Source organism: Tachysurus fulvidraco, chromosome 25 (assembly GCF_022655615.1).
Source record: "Tachysurus fulvidraco isolate hzauxx_2018 chromosome 25, HZAU_PFXX_2.0, whole genome shotgun sequence".
Classification (NCBI taxonomy): Eukaryota; Metazoa; Chordata; class Actinopteri; order Siluriformes; family Bagridae; genus Tachysurus; species Tachysurus fulvidraco.
The window spans coordinates 1,430,631-1,450,630 of record NC_062542.1 but is presented as its reverse complement, the minus strand read 5'-3'; the positions used below and the strand labels follow the sequence as shown (position 1 = coordinate 1,450,630).

Below are 20,000 nucleotides of genomic sequence, written 5' to 3'. Positions count from 1 at the left end.
GTCACAGTGAGACCTGCATGAGAGAATAAACTCCTGCATTAAACGGAGTGCAGATTTAATGAAACTAAACGATTCGTGTTTGATCGACAGGTCGGCTGAAGGCCATCGCTCTGGCGTCTGCGGTCGGGGTTTCCGTAGCACTCATCACTCTGACCGTCGCCGTCATGATCAGGTCACGATGATGAGATACTGTATGATGACATTTTTTAGCTTAATTTATTATTTATTTTTCGTTAGTTTATTATTTTTTTTCTGTCATCATTTAAAAATTTAAATTACAATTAAATTCAGACGTTATTTTTTTATTTGCTTTTTTTTTTGTCTTTTTAAAGAATTCTAAGATAAATAAATAAATATATTATCTGGGTAATATGATGGAGGTTATTATTGTGATATTAATCTGTAATATTTCTTTTGCAGTAAGAATATGCACAGAGTGGACAGTGAAGCTCTGCAAATAGACAAGCAGGTCTTTACATTATTATAAATGATCTGAGATTCTTTTAGCGTGACACACTGATTAAATTTGGCACGTCCTCTTTAGCTCGGATCTCCCATGGAAGTGGACACGCTTTTTTATGAATGTCCTCAACCACCCCTTCAGCCCCGGAGCTCAAAGATGGCAGACATTCCAGTGAGCTAGCTACTTCTTGTTGTTGTTGTTGTTGTTGTTGTTGTTGTTGTTGTTGTTGTTGTTGTTGTTGTTGTTACTTATAGCCATGTTTAACAGCCGACTTTTTCACTCTTCCTTGATGGAAAATCACCCACATCCATAAGTAGTGATGAATGACAACGTACAGTATGTAGGACTGAATGAAAGTTAGACAAGCAGCTGTTATATAAGACTAGCTAAAAAGCTAATGCTAATTTGCACCATTTTAGAGAGAACATAAACTGTATATTTTTTTCAAATCCCAACCACAAATATAAAGTATTTTATGTACCATAACGATAAATAAAAGAAAAGCAGCTTAGCATAGTATCTGCTTTCCAGCTAGCAAATTAACAGAGCTAATGTTGAATGAAAGCTAACAGGTGGTGTGTGTTGTGGTGTGCGTCGTGGTGTGTTGTGGTGTGTTGTGGTGTGTGTTGTGTGGTGGTGGGCGTCGAGGTGTTTGTGGTGGTGGTGGTGTGTGTTGTGTGGTGGTGTGCGTCGTGGTGTGTGTGGTGGTGGTGGTGTGTGTTGTGGTGTGTGTGTGTGTTGGTGTGTGTTGGTGTGTGTTGTGGTGTGTGTTGTGGTGTGTGTGTTGGTGTGTGTTGGTGTGTGTGTTGGTGTGTGTGGTGGTGTGTGTGTGTGTTGGTGTGTGTGTTGTGGTGTGTGTGTTGGTGTGTGTTGGTGTGTGTGTGTTGTGGTGTGTGTGTTGGTGTGTGTGTTGGTGTGTGTGTTGGTGTGTGTGTTGGTGTGTGTTGGTGTGTGGTGGTGTGTGTTGTGGTGTGTGTGTCGTGGTGGTGTGTGTTGTGGTGTGTGTGTTGTGGTGTGTGTGTTGGTGTGTGTGTGTTGTGGTGTGTGTGTTGTGGTGTGTGTGTTGGTGTGTGTGGTGGTGTGTGTGTTGGTGTGTGTGTGTTGGTGTGTGTGTGTTGTGGTGTGTGTGTTGGTGTGTGTGTTGGTGTGTGTGTTGGTGTGTGTGTTGGTGTGTGTGTTGGTGTGTGTGTTGGTGTGTGTGTTGGTGTGTGTGTTGGTGTGTGTGTTGGTGTGTGTGTTGGTGTGTGTGTTTGTGTATGTGTTGGTGTGTGTGTGTTGGTGTGTGTGTTGGTGTGTGTGTTGTGGTGTGTGTGTTGGTGTGTGTGTTGGTGTGTGTGTTGGTGTGTGTGTTGGTGTGTGTGTTGGTGTGTGCTAACTGGGTCGTTTATAGAATAATTGACTTTTTTTTAAAGATCAGAAACAGGTCACAGATGTGAGTAAAGCTAACAAAAGAGTAAGCATACTGTACATAATGGAACTGACTATGAACGAAAGCTTATACATACAGTGCATATAAGGCTACATAAGACATTCATGACCATAAATACATAAAATCTTACTGTGCAAGTTATAAGAAGTATTTTTAATAGACATGCATTTTTTTAAACAGTCAAGAAACAAACAATCATTAAGTTTGTGTCACATCAAATAAAAGTCCTCAAGGCTGCAACGTAGCCTTATGAACACCGTCATATACTGTAGTAGGACATTAACACACATTTCTGTGGAGAAAACTGAACAGGATTATGGGTCTAAGCTCAGATATAGATGTGATGTTTGTGGTAGGAGGAACCAGAGGACGTTCATGACAACGTTCATCCTTCCATTGTGCCTCTTAAGGAAGCTGTGGAGAAAAGCGAGAAAGACGGAGGGACATTCAAATACGTCACTGTGCATTTCTCTCGTACATCAAGGTCAGACTTTCATCATAAAGTAATAAACTCTGATGACTAATCCTAACCCCAGATTAGTTTGGCCTTACCTTCTTTTATTTCGTTTTCTTTTACAGCCGGGACCAAGTGCATGTCACGAGCCTTCCACAAGACGGCGCTTCGAAGGAGTCTAAAGATAAACAGCCAAACTGCTGAAACGAAATAAGTCCAGTTGCCTCCACTAACTAACTATTGTTTCACTGTTCGAAGGAGATCATTACAGATAAATACAGAATACAGATATGCTGTGTTTCCTGTCATGCTAATGGAACGAGTCAGAAATATAGTGTACGGTGTAACTGGGTAATGTTCACACTTAGCATGACGTGATGCAAATTTAAAGGTGGGGTCTCCGATGTTTGAAAGCCAATGTCGACATTTGAAATCACCAAAACAAACACGCCCCTAACCCAAACGGGTCCCACCCCTGTATCGATAGCTCCGCCCACACATACATACGTAACCCGGGCGACTAACAGAAAGAAACGTGTCTTTATCATAGCTGAAGGGAAGAACAATACGATTGTAGATAAACAAACAAGCAAAAATGCCACACAAGCATAATGATGTAAAGGACAAAGGCATATATTAGTTCTGTGTAACAAAGCAAAACCAACGTTACTCACCTATCAAGAAGGAAAAAAGCGCCTCGGCGTCTTAAGTAAAGTCGGCCACATATCCACAGGTCGGAGTTTCCCGAGTCGATAACTCCTGAGCTAAACGCTGTTACTACACAAAACGCGGTTGTAGCTGCCTCTCTACATTACTACGATAGAAAAGAGGTGTTATTTGTGTAGTAACAGCGTTTAGCTCAGGAGTTATTGACTCGGGAAACTCCAACCTGTGAATATGTGGCCAACTTCCTGCTCCTTCAGTTCTCTCCAGCGCTGGAAAGCTGATCCTATATTAACACGTCCTACTTCTTGTCTTATCGTAAGTCTTTCTTCTCTTTCTTTCTTTGTTTTTATCCTCCATGTCGATGTTAAAACCGCTTTCTGCTAACGTCACACACGCGCACTGAACACTCTCTCCGCCCATATCGACAAGCCCCGCCCCTTTCTGCTCATTGGCTACACGTTTGTTTTGTTTTTGTTTAGAATTTTTGTTTATTATTCGGCCTGAATCGGTTTTCTGAAGCGTTTCTCAAAAATCAGAGACCCCACCTTTAACTAGGACAATTCTTAGTCCAATAAACATCCTGTCAGTGATCTGAGGTCACACTCCGTCTGCTGTACTGCCAAAAAGTTTTCATGGTATGCGTCAGATCCCTGGTTTAGATTCAGAGTCTAGATTAAATCTTACCTACGTTCTGAATTCATTTTCAGTATTAATCTGATTTTATTATTTTTAAAACAGTGAGTGAAATAAAATAAGCTGATCCATATGGAGCTTCTTGTATTAATGACCGTTTCACCGTCAGCGATTTGAGCGATGTCTAAATCATCACGTGTGCACTCCGGTCGGTCAAAAGGTGATTCGTTTTTCATAACAGCTTGCTTGTTTCCATAGCAACAGCTCATTAATATACAGCAGGAGGTCCACGTAAACATTAAAGACTAATAAATAGCTGGAATTCATATAATTGTTGATAGTGAAAAGTTTTTGTGTTCACACACATACACACAAACATATACAAGAACACACACACAAACATATACAAGAACACACACACAAACATATACAAGAACACACACACAAACATACGCAAGAACACACAAGCACACACAAACACATACACACAAACATACCAGCACACACATTCGCACACACACACAAACATATAAAAGCACACACACATACGCACACAAACATATACTAGCACACACAAACACATACACACACAAACATACAAGCACACACACACACACACACAAACATATAAAAGCACACACACATACACACACAAACATATAAAAGCACACACATACACACACACAAACATATACAGTACAAGCACACACACAAACATATAAAAGCACACACACGTACACACAAACATATAAAAGCACACACACACAAACATATACAAGCACAAACACACACACACATAGATACACACACAATCATATACAAGAACACACAAGCACACACAAAAACACACAAACACAAGCACACACATACACACAAACATATGAAATCACACACACACAAACATACAAGCACACACACAAACATACACACAGATACACACACAATCATATACAAGAACACACAAGCACACACAAACACATACACACACAAACACAAGCACACACACATACACAAACATATAAAAGCACACACACACATACACACACAAACATATAAAAGCACACACATACACACACACAAACATATACAGTACAAGCACACACACAAACATATAAAAGCACACACACGTACACACAAACATATAAAAGCACACACACACATACACACACAAACATATAAAAGCACACACATACACACACACAAACATATACAGTACAAGCACACACACAAACATATAAAAGCACACACACGTACACACAAACATATAAAAGCACACACACAAACATATACAAGCACAAACACACACACATAGATACACACAGATACACACACAATCATATACAAGAACACACAAGCACACACATACACACAAACATATGAAATCACACACACACACACAAACATACAAGCACACACACACAAACATACACACAGATACACACACAATCATATACAAGAACACACAAGCACACACAAACACATACACACACAAACACAAGCACACACACATACACACAAACATATGAAATCACACACACACAAACATATACAAGCACACGCGCACATACATACACACAGATACACACACAATCATATACAAGAACACACAAGCACACACACATACACACAGATACACACATACGCACATTAAAGTGTAATGTCATGTGGTGTGCAGGGGCTGATGGGGGCTGATGGGTAGTGTAGTTCTTTGCAGTTATCTGGCTCTGACCTTCCAGTTCGTATCCTACCTAAAAGTCATGATTTATTACAGTGATAAACTGCATGTGGGGTTTTTAGTTTTAAATGTTTTTTATGATCTAATATACATTAGACATACACAGTGTGAGACCTACACAGTGTGAGATAGACATACACAGTGTGAGATAGACATACACAGTGTGAAATAGACATACACAGTGTGAGATAGACATACACAGTGTGAGATAGACATACACAGTGTGAGATAGACATACACAGTGTGAGATAGACATACACAGTGTGAGATAGACATACACAGTGTGAGAAAAGGTTCAAAAGAAACTTGGAATCACCACAGAGCATGTTGGAGTCTCTATATTTATTTCATCTGTATTGTTATTTATATATATATATATATAGTTCACAACATTGGGTCATTACTACATCATGACATGTTTACACCATCCAGCCAGGACTCCATACCCAACTTATTCTTAGAGAATAACATGACATATAGCTGTAGTCTGTAATATATAACTGTAGTCTGTACCATATAACTGTAGTCTGTAATATATAACTGTAGTCTGTACCATATAACTGTATATCTATAGAGTAAAGACAATAAATATGAACACAGAAGATGAACACAGAACACACTCCTCCTGCTGTCTCACTGTAATCACAGGTTGCCATCGTCGATAAGCATCGTCTGAAAGGATTTTGAAGCAGCGTGTCTGAAAGAAAAGTGAATGTTTTAGAGTTAATATGTTGATATCTGTGATGTTGGTGAGGCTGTAAAGTACGTGTCAAGAAAATCAGTTCACCTTTTAGTGCAAACAACAATGCTGGTTACTAATGCGAGCACAAGGATGACTGAAATCACTACAGCAGCAGTGGAGGTAGAGGCACAGCAACTGCTTCCTTCTTCTAAACACACACACACACACACACACACACACACACACACACAGTACTTCAATATACAATGTAAGACATTTTCAGATTCAGATCGTATCTTCATCTTGTCTGGATTTGTTCCAACCTTATATACATAATGAATTTCCTGTGTGTTTAGACAAATACTTTTTGTATCTGATAGAAAAGATTCTAGATTTATTATCGCAAATGAGATATTATTTTAAACACATTATTATTTAAGAAAGCGGAGCATGTAATCGTTAATATACTGAGGTTTCGTTTAAGAAGACGTTGATTAAACATTCAGTGAAGGAGCCTCCAGTGTCTGTGCTGTGAAACTGTAAAGTTCATTCATTCATCTTCTACCGCTTATCCGAACTTCTCGGGTCACGGGGAGCCTGTGCCTATCTCAGGCCTCATCGGGCATCGAGGCAGGATACACCCTGGACGGAGTGCCAACCCATCACAGGGCACACACACACTCTCATTCACACACACACTCACACACTACGGACAATTTCACAGAGATGCCAATCAACCTACCGTGCATGTCTTTGGACCGGGGGAGGAAACCGGAGTACCCGGAGGAAACCCCCGAGGCACGGGGAGAACATGCAAACTCCACACACACAAGGCGGAGGGGGGAATCGAACCCCCAACCCTGGAGGTGTGAGGCGAACGTGCTAACCACTAAGCCCCCGTGTTATAAAGTCGTTAAAGACATTTAATGTAAATAGAAACGGATAAATATTACGTCATTCCGTAATAAATGAAAAATTGTTGTATGAGAGGATATCACGAAGGACACTTACAAATGTTTTATATATATATATATTTATATCAGCCCGACATAGAGGGCAGAATTTTTTTTTAAATCTTCAAGATTGTATGAAGTTGGATAAAATTGTTGGATATTTACCTTTATGGATGGTGAGTGTAATTGTAGCATTCTGGGAGCCCCAGATGTTCTGGGCTATGCATGTGTACGTGCCGCTGTCTTTAGAAGTGAGATGTGCTATAGTCAGCTTCCTTCCTCTTCCTCTTAAAGTGGTGGTTCCGTTCATCTGGAACCATGTGAAGGTGATCAGCTGTGAGGTGGTGAAGCTGGAGCAGGACAGGGTGACTGATGTTCCCAGGGCCATATGGCCTGAACTGGTGATCGTCACTGACGTGTTCACTGGGGGATCTGATTTAAAAAAAAAAAACATTTATTCGCGTTTCCGTGCAGAACTCTACGCGCTATCAGACGGGGTTCCATGAAGATCTATGTGTATACACTCAGAACCTCTAAGAATAAAATGATAGTTTTTTCTGAAAGTGTATTCTAACACATCAGCTGCTTTCACTTCCACATTTAGATCAGTATGGCTTTTTTGAGGAAGTGTCTGACCTTTAAGCTTCAACTTTATTAAGCAATGATGCATTATGACAGACAGAAGGAACTTGTCGAGTCTCAGCAAAGGAGCAACCAAAATAAACGTGTGGTGTAGATCATAAAAATATTTTTTTGAAAAAGGAGCTCAGATTTTTTTTTTACTCTTTGTTTACTCTTCATGAGTTGTATATTGTGCAATCCAATCTGCAGATATATCAGAATCAGTGTATGATGTTTTACTCAGTACAAGAACAGGTGCCAAACCAGAGTCCAGTGGACAAGATACAACAGAAGTTGTGTAAGGTGTTGGGGTTAGGGTTAGGACTGATGCTGAGCCACAATGTCATGCTTAAAACATTGTACAAAATGATTGTTTTAATAATAATAAAGGATAATAAATAAAATCTTAAAGAAGTGCAAACAAATAAAAATGAAAATAGTGATGTGATATAAAATAGCAGCGATTACGGGGGCCAAGCACTTCTTAGCAAAAAGATTTTAAATGTGTAAGATTCTGTAAATATAAAATATAGAACCACCTATAAAATGGGTTGAAAATATAATCTATGCTTTTTATCACTTTGTGACTTTGTGACAAAGGCAAATGGCTGAACAGGTATAACAATATAAGTAAATTCGGTATTAAATAAATAAATACAAATTTTAAAAATCACATCTCGATTGCGTGAAGTTTTCTGACCTGTCACTTGTAGCGTGACGCCCCTCTGCCTCGGCAGTTTGCTCACAGGGTGGTTAGTGATGAAGCGGAACACGTACACGCCGCTGTCTTTCATCGTCAGGTCGCTTATGCTGAGAGAGCAGTTCTTGGAGCCAAGCGATCCCAGGTACTTGACCCGGCCCTGGTACGCAGGATCGGGGAAGATGCTGCCACTGTGGTACACATAGGCTGGTGTGATGCACTGAATCTCGTTCAGACACCACATCTCAGACTGAACTTGCCTGGAGCCGGACTCGTCAGGGAAGTCGTAAGTGCAGGGGAGTATCACCGAGGAACCCTGAGGGGCCAGGATGGGGTTCACAGGAACATGGACCACCCAGTTACCGGCCAGAACAACTCCAGGCATTAATGCTATAGGAGCAGGAAATTTTTTTTTAAAAAAGCTCCAGAGCATATACATGGTAGTGACTATACTGTACATCGTCAGCCTTAGTCACTCCATGTATATATATATATAGATATAGATATGTAGATAATTCCCTGGGGTTACTTGATCACACATTGGGTTGTTCTAACCCTAGATAATGACAAATTGGAGTGATTTTTTTTTCTACATTCATAATCATAAAATTGAAGTGATCAACAATTAAAAACTGTCACTTAAAACTCACCTGAAACAATCAGAGACGTCCACAGCCATCTGTTCTGAAAATAACACTCGTGCTTCTTACCCATCTTGTTCCTGCAGCAATCTGAAGAGAAGTGAAACATGTTCCTGGATCTTGTAGTTGTACCATTTTACTTCCTTTTATACACGTGTGTGTGTGTGTGTGTGTGTGTGTGTGTGTGTGTGTGTGTGTGTGTGTGTGTGTGTGTGTGTGTGTGTGTGCGTTTACTTTGTCACAGTTGTTTGAGGAAACCAACATTATCTTTCCGCTTGTTCGTGACTGTACATGTTTCCCTGGTTACAGTTCTTATTATTATGGTATGTTCCATAAACTATACTAAACTGTAACACATGAGTGGATGAGAGATGCTGATGATGGCGATGGACTGTTAGTCAGAACACAAACTAACTTGATGTTCTTCAACATACATTAAATAGGTCAAATGAATGTGATTAAAAAAATATAAAAACAAACAAACAAACAAACAAACAAACAAAAGAACATCTGTAATTTTCCAGCTGTTGTGTAATAAGTTGAAGTAAACACTACAGGATGTGCTGTAAAAGCTAAATAACCAATAACAGCGTGGAAACAGAGTGGAAACGTTTATTAATTTTCTAAAAGATATACGATTTAAACATGATGATAGTGTGTCGTGCGCAAAAAGGTATGTGGTCTGGGGCGTGGCCATTGCAGACCACCTGTCCTGGATGTGTTACGTCATAAATTGTTCTACTGTAGCTACTTAGTGCGCGCTTACAAGTGTTATAGTGCTCTGTTTTTACGCACTGTTTAGTACAATAGCGTGGGGTTTGAGACGAGAGCACCTGAGCCCCCCTTTATAGCACACCTGGCCCCCGGGGACGGCTTCCACTGACCGGAAGGAGAGAGAGAGAGAGAGAGAGAGAGAGAGAGAGAGAGGGAGAGAGAGAGAGAGCTGCGAGAGGAACAGCTTCTGTACCTGTTGTCCAAGCAAAAAAGCTCCTTTTTACTCAAAATCTAAAAGCGGTGTGACTCTGGGGACGCGCTAAATGTCAACTGGACGCGGTGAGAAAAATCTCACTTTAGTTTCTTTGCTTATTTCTTCAGGACTTCGTACAGAAAGACACCTGCTGCTGATAAAGGTGAGAGCTATTAATCCCGAACAATCCCAGTGGATAACCAAGGGAAAAGAAAGGGGAATAGAAAAGAAATAGAAAAGCCGCACATTTTAGCGGCTCATCCTCAGAACGGCGCTAAACGATGCGCTCATTTCTGTTGGGAAAGATTGGGTCCTGGCACTTTGGAGAACATTGCTATGAGTTGCTAGGCTAATAACATAAACAAAACACTGCTCTAAAAATGAAACGTGATGGATTTAAATGTTTCAGTAGTTTACTAATATTTCCCTCTAAATCCTAATAAATGTCGCAAATCTTTGGCCCCTTCACTTTAATCTGTAACTCGGTTTGCCCTTTGGTTTATTTAACTTGCTTAACCCGTTTTTAGCTGCTGGAGATTGATTCATGTGATGAATAAATATATTTTTGATGGGATTGAAATGATAAATCACTTATTTGCAGGTGAACTGAGTTACACAGGGGAGATTTTGGGGGGCGACCCGCAGCGTCGTGGTTTCCTTTCACTTTTCTCCGCTTTTTCTTTCCGAAGGGAGATGACAGAGAAAAAGATCGGTGAGTTCCAGAACACACACACACACACACACACATACACACACACACACATACACACACATACACACACACACACACACACACACACACACACACACACACACACACACACACACACACACACACAGGGTTTGGGCCTTTTCTCTCTTATTTTCCCAGCAGACATGGGACGATACTTCTGTTAAACATTAATGAGGTTAGACTGAAGTGGATTAGACATGTTTTGTTCTAACTTGGTGTTATAGCTCGTTATTAGTACTGTAACAAGGTCAAAGATCAACACTGGCTTGTTTATCCGCACAAATCAAGTAAAATATGTTGACCATTTTTTCCACTACATGATCAACCGAGGACGAAAATAACACCTGATGATGATCTACATCTGTGAGTAATGCTTAAGATGAACATTACTCATTTCCATTGTTTATAGGAAACACCTTAATAAAGCCAGAGTCAGCTCGATTCTGTTGTGGACGTGAGATTAGAGGTCTACTGTACATATATATGATGTGACGCATACGGCTCTGGATACCGCTCTGTGTACGTCGGTCGGTAAATGGGAAGTAATTGAAAGTACTAAAGCTGTGAGAGGAGATCTGATGAAACGTCGGACCACATACGCCATACAATTGGTCCTTGGTCTCGTTTGAGGTTTTTTTTATTTTTTTTATAAAGATTTGAATTCACAAAACTAGGTTTTACATTAGTAAGTATTTACATGTGTACATTTAAGGAAAGAGTTTTTTAGGGTATAAACAGATGTTGGTTAGGAACAAGTGATGTTTATGAACTTCAAAACATGACATTAAGATCATATCAGAGGCGATGAGGCCCAGGATATGACGATCTGAACGACTCTATGTTTGACTTTACACTTGATGCTGAAATCAGAGATTTATTTGTAGCTTTTTTTTTATCCTCAATGTTTATTCCGTTGCAAATTGTGCAGTAGGTGTGAATCCGGTGTACAGTAAAGAGAGAAGTATGTACGAAGTGTGTGTGTGTGTGTGTGTGTGTGTGTGTGTGTGTGTGTGTGTGTGTGTGTGTGTGTGTGTGTCTGGCTTTTGCAACCCTGGCCTCTGTGTTGTGTTGTTTATCCTCTGACAGGGTGCCAAGACATACGGGTCTGTGTGAGCTATCACATTCATCAGCATTAATTTTGATCCATATCTTCAACTGACGGTGCAATAAAATGAGAGAAAAACATCTCTTGTGAAAAAAAATCTCGATTTAAATGAAAGATTTTAAGTAGTTAAATGTTTGCACTTAAATAAGATCTCTATATAAAGACAATCAAACTTCTAAACTTTAATTAATTAACTGCCATTATTTAACACAAACCTCAGTGTTTATACACCCGCAATGAGAGAAAGTAAATAATGAAATAATAAATCAAGTCGGAACAACGAGTGAGTTCTTTTACCGTATAGGAGCTATAAACACCCTTCGTTTACCAGGTTCTGTGTTTAAACCTAAGAAGTGTGTTACCGAGAAAGGAAATAAGAACTCTCTGTTCTGAAGATGTCAGGAAACTGACGCTGTGCTGAAACTGGAGACTCCTTACGTACATGTAAAATCAGGAGCTGTTACTATAGAAACCATAATGTTTTAGAGTAAGCCTGTAAATATTAATGACCGAGATTCAGAGCTGCTGTAAATGAAAGGTAACAGATATTTCAACAAAACACAGAAATACACCTACACGATAACAGCCTCGTCGATATCCTACAGACTCAGACGTCTTACAGTCTTTAAATCAGAGCGTCTTCAGCATCTATTTGTGGCTCGATGAGAGTTTAGTTAAATCGGAGCGGACTCACCTCGGAACAACGCAGCGACGAATGAGAAAACATTATAATGCCACCAGATGTAATTTTTTTAGCTCTGCCCGTAACCGTAACCTGACCATAAAGGTGTGTCCATAGCATCATCTCTAATCTGCTGAGTACAGAACAGCGTACATCAGCACACACAGCGTAGCCTTAATAACCTCCTGCGTGTGACATCATGGGAGAGGGATGACTGAGGGTTACTGTGGGACTGAAATAGCGCTGAAGCTTTGTGATCATAACACATGCTACGTTTCAGTAATGTTATGAATTCCTCCACATAATAACACGAAGGCTTTTTTGCTGGAAACGGAGCTCAGGCAGCACTTTTGACTCACAACCATGACTCACTGAGCACTCAGGCATGAGTCACGTGTACGACAGACCAAACAGAACAGAACAGGGTATCTGTAAAGACGTCACAATTCGGGTTTGATTCGATTCAGTTTGAGGCAATTCTGATTCCGTTCAGCGCGACACACCGAGATTCTATTTCATTCGCTTTGATCTGAAGTGCCACAAATTGATTCCTTTTGATTTCGCTTAGTTTGATTTCATCCGATTCAGTTGGAGATTGTGACTGTGATTCTATTCCGTTCGTTTAAACGATGACTTTTATGTTTTATACAATTTCTTAATCAAATATATGTGTATACGAACAAATCTCCTATTTACATTAAATGTAAGAATATCAATGACAGGAAAATATACATACAGTAAACGATTCTTTTTTTTGTTCGAATCGAATCGATTCAGATCGACTCGTCGGATCGATAACGTCTTATCGATTCGTTTAATTTGCCGAAGTCTTTCATCCGCTTGCTGTTTTTAACACCTTCGTTTCTTCCGCTGTTTCAAAATATTCTGTTTCCAAAAAAAAAAATGCCTGTTGGAATAAAAAAAAAAAAACCTCCATTTATGACGCGATCGTCGACGAGAGAATCACAGACACACGATGGACTCGGTACCATAGAATTTTTCCAGCTTTTCTACACAGAATGCAGCTCAGATTGTCTTAAGTTTGCCTGTAATTTAGAAAGCAGTCAGGTGTGGAAGTCTGAATCGAGGGAACAGGGAGCCGTAACTGTGCCAGATCACAACATCAGGACTTTTTCAGGTGCGACACAAAAGTGCTGCTTGTTTGGTGGTGAAATGGGTCAGACCCGGGCCTCGGACTCCGTACAGCGGGGACGGGCCAAGAAATGTTGCCTCATTTCCTTTTTTAAATCTCGGCAAAACAACGTGACGTGTGCACTTATTTACAGAGAATTAACCATTAAATATATAACTCATTAAGTAGAAGAAAATGATTCAGTAGAAAAAAATCCTCACTATCGATAATATTGACAAAACATTTTTGTTCACTACCTGTAATGACACAATGACCTGTAAATCATACGACACGAGTCACGTTCGTACGTCTGGGTAAAACGTGCTGTTATGACCTGAAATAACCCCCGTCTATGGAAAAGAGTTGGGTTTCACTTTGTTGGCTTTTTAAGCACAGAGATTTTTTATTCCTGATGTTGTATCTCCAAGGTCTCCTGCTCTGATAACCGGAAAACACATCGTTCCGTCTTGAAGCAGGGACATTTCCGCTCCGTTCGACATGTTGTAACGGTTTAATCCGAGTTGGCTTCAGCAGACGGAGGATTCTGTTTTACGTGTCGTGTTCAGACGACATCAGTAACTAAGTGACACAGAGAGTGATAATGGAACGATGATAATAAGGAAGGAGAGCTGTGAGATTTCTCTGACCAGGTTTTCTACTAAAGACTCATAGTCAGGAGTTCAGTAGTACAGTAAGCGGTAGGCAGCGATGCAGTGTGAGCCAAAACTGTTTCGTTAACCGAGACGGATTAGAATTTAAAGGATGTTAAGCTGCTTGATTTTACGTTTACATTTACAGCATTTAGCAAACGTCTTTATACAGAGACGCGACATACAAAAGTGCTTTTAAGTCACTGTTGATGAATACATTAACTCTGGTTCATGGTGGCTTAGTGGTTAGCACGTTCGCCACACACCTCCAGGGTTGGGGGTTCGAATCCCCGCCTCCGCCTTGTGTGTGTGGAGTTTGCATGTTCTCCCCGTGCCTCGGGGGTTTCCTCCGGGTACTCCGGTTTCCTCCCCCGGTCCAAAGACATGCATGGTAGGTTGATTGGCATCTCTGGAAAAGTGTCCGTAGTGTGTGTGAGTGTGTGAATGAGAGTGTGTGTGTGCCCTGTGATGGGTTGGCACTCCGTCCAGGGTGTATCCTGCCTCGATGCCCGATGACGCCTGAGATAGGCACAGGCTCCCCGTGACCCGAGAAGTTCGGATAAGCGGTAGAAGATGAATGAATGAATATTCTTAAGGAAATACTAAAAAAACAGCTCATGTATGTGATTATAATGAAATGTACACTGTGGGATTTTAGTTGTGCTACTGTGTGAAGATTACAGAAGGATTTATGTAGAACTGTTATAAAGTTTTAACAGATAACAGAACACGGCCTCACGGTCAGATCTGACGACTCCTTTAGTGGGACAATGTGACACGCGCTGTGTGTGTGTGTGTGTGTGTGTGTGTGTGTGTGTGTGTGTGTGTGTGTGTGTGTGTGTGTGTGAGAGGGGAGTAGATCACGGTACTGGTATTAAATCCCCAGTTTACTTTGTGTCCATGGACATGCTGACTTTGGACTATTGATCTCATTCTCCTCTGGTTTCTCTACACACACGTCGTCCTGTTCCGTCTCTCTCTCGCTCTCCGTTTCAGCAGAATCACTTCTCATGTTTATGTTCTTAACGTCAGTATCGTGGGATTTAATGATAACTAACATCAACACAAATGAAATCATCTGTGGTGTTAGAATAGTAATGAGATATCACACAGACTTCCTCGTACAGGACAGAAAAGTCTCTCAGGTTGTGTGACGTGTGTTATGATCATGGTCTCGTGTTGTGTGTATGACAGGAGCACCAGGGATGGCGCTGTGTAGCCGGTGGCGAGTCGCCGTGGCGGTGTGTGTGACCGCTGTGGTCCTGGCTGGACTGGGAGCCGCAATCTGGGCCCTGGGTGAGTCCTGTGCTGGGAATTCTGGGAAATGGGGGTTAAGTAGGGAATAAAACACTGTGCTGGGTAATATGATGAAGATGCAGACAGACAGACAGACAGACAGACAGACAGACAGACAGACAGACAGACAGACAGACAGACAGACAGACAGACAGACAGATAGATAGATAGATAGATAGATAGATAGATAGATAGATAGAGGAAAATAATAAAATGGGGAAAGGAACTAAAGAAAAAAGAATGAAACAGCTGACAAATCAACAAGGTTAAGAGAAAATTAAGAAAAAAGGGAGCAGTGAAAGAAGGAAGGAAGGAAGGAAGGATGGAGTGAATTAAACACAAGACCTTCACAATGAACACTGTTTTATGGTTTTACAAATAAATCACAGCAGAAAGAAAGCAGAAAAAAAAAGAATGAAAGAAAATATTTGAGAAATAAAAATGGATTCGGTCGCCGTCGTTATGGCGAGAAATAAAGAGTCACCAATAAATGTAATAAAAATCCTTTTATTTTTGCTACTGGTGTGATATGATGTGTGTGTGTGTGTGTGTGTGTGTGTGTGTGTGTGTGTGTGTGTGTGTGTGTGTGTGTGTGTGTGTTGCAGCTACATACATAAAGACAGCAGAAGACATGGGTTTATATGACGGTAAGAGACAGAGCTGTGTGTTATTACTGCTGTATTCTGATACACTGAACCTACCTGATATTAAACACATTTATTTCTCACTACAGTGCAGGTGAGCGTGGCGGACCAGAGACTGCGGGCGTTCGACTCCGCCCAGCGGAGGTGGAGACACGTCTGCTCATCCGGCGCCAACCAGCTGCTCGCCTCCATCAGCTGTGAGGAGATGGGCTTCGTCAGGTAACCGGGGGAGAAAACATCCCTGAAGCAAACAGACAGAAATAAATGCCAGAACTCGACGCTTTTACATTTTTGCACATTGCTTCCACAGGGCAATAAATTTCTCCGTCACGTGCGCTCCCGACAGCAGCAGCAGCAGCCACGAGTTCTTCTGCGTGAAAGAGAGCGAGTTGACCTACGGCAAGAAGATCAGCACCGCGCTCTACCCGTGGTGAGGCTGCACCGGGGCGGGGCCATGTAACCATAACAACATCGTGATGAACGACACACAGACCTCCCTCATCACTTTAGTTTATTGTGTTGTGTTTATTTTATTAGGATTATTTTTTTTCTTATATTGCCATGAATTTGTATGAATTTATAAATTTACAGTTTTCTGGGTTTTTTTTCTTCTTCAGTCTTAAATTTTTTTTTTTTAATTATCCTTAAAATTTCACTTTAACTTTTTAACCTGATACAAAATTTTTAGATATTAAAATTATTATTATTTTTTTTTACATGACTGATTCCTTCCTCTCTATTATCGATCAGATCTCTTCCCGGAATCATGACACGATGTAGAAATGAAAAAAACACTTCAATCCTTTCTCTTGACTGAGTAAAAGATGTGAATCATTTAACTGAACTGAACTGAACTGATTCGAATCACTTAAAAGAATCGTTTTTTTTAACGATGACTCTTCTGTGTTTCAGTACGTGTGAAAAAGGACAGATTGTTCAAGTGCTTTGTCAGGGTAAGATCTGACTCTCAGCGCAGACTTTACACACTGCTGTAAGTGAACGTCTCAATGTAGTGTTTTATTGTGTGTGTGTGTGTGTGTAGATTGTGGCCGACGTATGCTTCCTGAGGAGCGGATTGTGGGAGGTGTGGATGCGCGTCAGGGCTCGTGGCCGTGGCAGGTCAGTCTGCAGTATGACGGAGTTCACCAGTGTGGAGGATCCATCATATCAGACCGCTGGATCATCAGTGCTGCACACTGCTTCCCTGAGTGAGTCACACACACACACACACACACACACACACACACACACACAAACGGACGTCTGGACGTTTATCCTTTTCCTGAATAGTGACTGTTACAGAACGCTGACACTTCCTTAAATATCGAAGCGTCCGTCATGAGAGTCCCTCTGAACGAGCTGTTACTATAGAAACTGTAGCGTATCCGAGCGAGCGCATCAGTATTAACATAAAGCTCAGCCGATGTCAGAGGACTATAATGAGCTCCTTCTCTTTTGACCAATCACAATCCAGAATCTTATGTGTAATATTCAGGAGATAAATAACTCTTTGTGTTTACCCGGTCGCATTTGTGCGTAATCAGGAGATATCGTCACGTGTCGAGGTGGAGGGTTTTGATGGGTTCCATCTACAACACGCCCATCCATAAGAACGTGGTGATCGCCGAGGTGAAGACGGTGGTCTATCACAGCAGTTACCTGCCCTTCGTCGACGCCAACATCGACGACAACAGCCGCGACATCGCCGTGCTCTCGCTCACGAAGCCTCTGCAGTTCAGCGGTGAGTCGTGAAAACTCCACAGAACACAGGGTCTTTATACATAGAATATATACGGTTATACCGTTAAGTTAAAGGTTTACATTAATAGTAATATCAATGCACTATTTCTAAGGTGTTATTGTTTCCATAGTAACAGCTGTACCGGAAATCTAGACTAGAACGTAGACTTGTGCCGTGGTCAGGACGGAAGCTGCGGATGAGGTCAACTGACCCCAGTCAGGGCTGTAACTTATAGCTGTGTAATAATGTAACACTAAACAGATAAAAAGTACAACGTGTCATCAGTAGAAAATGATCAGTGTTGGTGCATTTCTGTGGTGTAAGAGGAATAAAACACTCCGACGTTTTAGAGATAAATAATGTGAAAAAATAATCCCAAATCCCAAAGTTCTCACTTTATACGTTACTGTAGAATTAATATGAATAAAATATACAAATTATTATTATTCATATTTATTTATTTGTTTGTTTGTTTGTTTGTTTATTGGGGGGGCACGGTGGCTTAGTGGTTAGCACGTTCGCCTCACACCTCCAGGGTCGGGGTTCGATTCCCGCCTCCGTCTTGTGTGTGTGGAGTTTGCATGTTCTCCCCGTGCCTCGGGGGTTTCCTCCGGGTACTCCGGTTTCCTCCCCCGGTCCAAAGACATGCATGGTAGGTTGATTGGCATCTCTGGAAAATTGTCCGTAGTGTGTGTGAATGAGAGTGTGTGTGTGCCCTGTGATGGGTTGGCACTCCGTCCAGGGTGTATCCTGCCTCGATGCCCGATGACGCCTGAGATAGGCACAGGCTCCCCGTGACCCGAGAAGTTCGGATAAGCGGTAGAAGATGAATGAATGAATGTTTGTTTATTGTTAAAATTAATAATTTGTGCCAAATATTTAACCGTAATAGTGTTTAAAGAGTTTGTTTTTTATGTTGTTTAGTGTTTAGGGGGTTAAACAGTGATCAATAAGCTGAAATCAGAAGTCAGAGTCCGATGTGAACGCCGCAGTATCGCAGGTCTCGGCTCCTCCCTCCGGTTTCAGGTTGCCAGGAAGCGCGGAGAACAAAAGCCGCCCTGTTTTCTGCAGATCTCAGACCCGAACAAAAGACGATACTATCAGAAAAGTCCGGAATCGCGAAGCAGGAATGTGTAAAATGTTCACAGCACTGTTTCTCAGGCGCAGTGACGAAGCAGCTCATGTGCTCCTGTCCAGAAAGTTGCTAGAATTTCCGAGCGGAATCGTGACGAACCTGCTGAAAGCTGTGTGTTTGTCTGAGACCAGAAAACGGACCCGTGTTAAATACCAGCGCACGGCGTATCTGCTGTTAGAAAAGGGGGAATATCGATAAAAGCCTTGGTTTAATCGGTCATCTGCGTTTATCAGCCAATCTGTCTGAAGCTGTTGAACCGGAGCCAACGTGACTGCACTTATTTGTTCCACCTGAACCTCAGGTTTCATTAATGAGCTCCTTCTTAAAGACAGTGTGACGGAGTGACATCACGGCTCCTGGCTCGGCTCGGCTGTCTCTCGCTCGTGCATCTGTTCATCATACTGTAGAAAAAAAGTTTATACCCTTATTCTAGACTTATTTCACACCACAATTGATTTGTTCTTAGGCTTAACTAGTGTCAGCTAACTGACTAGTCTATAGCTTCAGCTCCCTAGCTGCTGTTTTCTTCTTCTTCTCCTTCAGGGGTCGCCATGGCGAATCGTCTCTCTCCACCTATCCCTATCTTCTGCAACACTTGCACCCACTAGCTTCATATCCTTATTAATTACATCCATACTGTACACCTCCTTTTTACCTCCTGCCTGGCAGCTCCATGTCCAACATTCTCCTACCGATATACTGTACTCACTCTCCCTCCTCTGAACATGTCCAAACCATCTTAATCTGTCCTCCTTAACTTTGTCCCCCAAACGTCCAACATGAGCTGTCCCTCTAAACAGAAATAAAGATGTGAAATTTTTGTGAAGGGGGGGACACGGTGGCTTAGTGGTTAGCACGTTCGCCTCACACCTCCAGGGTCGGGGTTCGATTCCCGCCTCCACCTCGTGTGTGTGGAGTTTGCATGTTCTCCCCGTGCC

General features: G+C 41.5%; 3 protein-coding genes across 9 annotated transcripts in view; 2 read left to right on the top strand and 1 right to left on the bottom strand.

Annotated features, from left to right (window-relative positions):
* si:dkey-33i11.1 (B-cell receptor CD22) overlaps window positions 1-2,606 on the top strand; it is an 8,820-nt gene extending 6,214 nt beyond the window's left edge. For 2 of the 3 annotated variants that reach the window (XM_027157622.2, XM_027157624.2), the window contains exons 8-12: window positions 91-172; window positions 421-469; window positions 545-634; window positions 2,249-2,376; window positions 2,472-2,606. In XM_027157622.2, the coding sequence (XP_027013423.2) occupies window positions 91-172; window positions 421-469; window positions 545-634; window positions 2,249-2,376; window positions 2,472-2,550 (428 nt within the window). In that variant the 3' untranslated portion in view covers window positions 2,551-2,606. The remainder of the gene's footprint in view (window positions 1-90; window positions 173-420; window positions 470-544; window positions 635-2,248; window positions 2,377-2,471) is intronic. The other variant, XM_047808822.1, reaches the window with a different exon arrangement.
* A 3,101-nt stretch (window positions 2,607-5,707) lies between these two features.
* Window positions 5,708-14,442, bottom strand: LOC113649816 (immunoglobulin superfamily member 11). 2 transcript variants are annotated; one of them, XM_027157798.2, is made up of 6 exons: window positions 12,359-14,442; window positions 8,987-9,067; window positions 8,337-8,726; window positions 7,181-7,447; window positions 6,168-6,270; window positions 5,708-6,077 (listed from the first exon to the last, which is right to left on the bottom strand). In XM_027157798.2, the coding sequence occupies exons 2-6, from the start codon at window positions 9,048-9,050 to the stop codon at window positions 6,023-6,025; spliced, it is 879 nt and encodes a 292-aa protein (XP_027013599.1). In that variant the 5' UTR covers window positions 9,051-9,067; window positions 12,359-14,442; the 3' UTR covers window positions 5,708-6,022. The 2 variants fall into 2 exon arrangements, with proteins under 2 accessions (XP_027013599.1, XP_047664780.1); XM_047808824.1 differs by having other exon boundaries at window positions 12,477-14,442.
* Window positions 9,710-20,000, top strand: part of hpn (hepsin) — a 17,595-nt gene continuing 7,304 nt past the window's right edge. Inside the window, exons 1-9 of one of the 4 annotated variants that reach the window (XM_027157794.2) lie at window positions 9,710-10,030; window positions 10,546-10,656; window positions 15,441-15,542; window positions 16,148-16,189; window positions 16,276-16,405; window positions 16,497-16,613; window positions 17,099-17,139; window positions 17,229-17,394; window positions 17,731-17,927. In XM_027157794.2, coding sequence (XP_027013595.1) covers window positions 10,015-10,030; window positions 10,546-10,656; window positions 15,441-15,542; window positions 16,148-16,189; window positions 16,276-16,405; window positions 16,497-16,613; window positions 17,099-17,139; window positions 17,229-17,394; window positions 17,731-17,927 — 922 coding nt within the window. In that variant the 5' untranslated portion in view covers window positions 9,710-10,014. Of the gene's footprint in view, window positions 10,108-10,545; window positions 10,657-10,837; window positions 11,041-15,440; window positions 15,543-16,147; window positions 16,190-16,275; window positions 16,406-16,496; window positions 16,617-17,098; window positions 17,140-17,228; window positions 17,395-17,730; window positions 17,928-20,000 lie in introns of those variants that run through there. The other 3 variants (XM_027157793.2, XM_027157795.2, XM_027157796.2) reach the window with 3 other exon arrangements.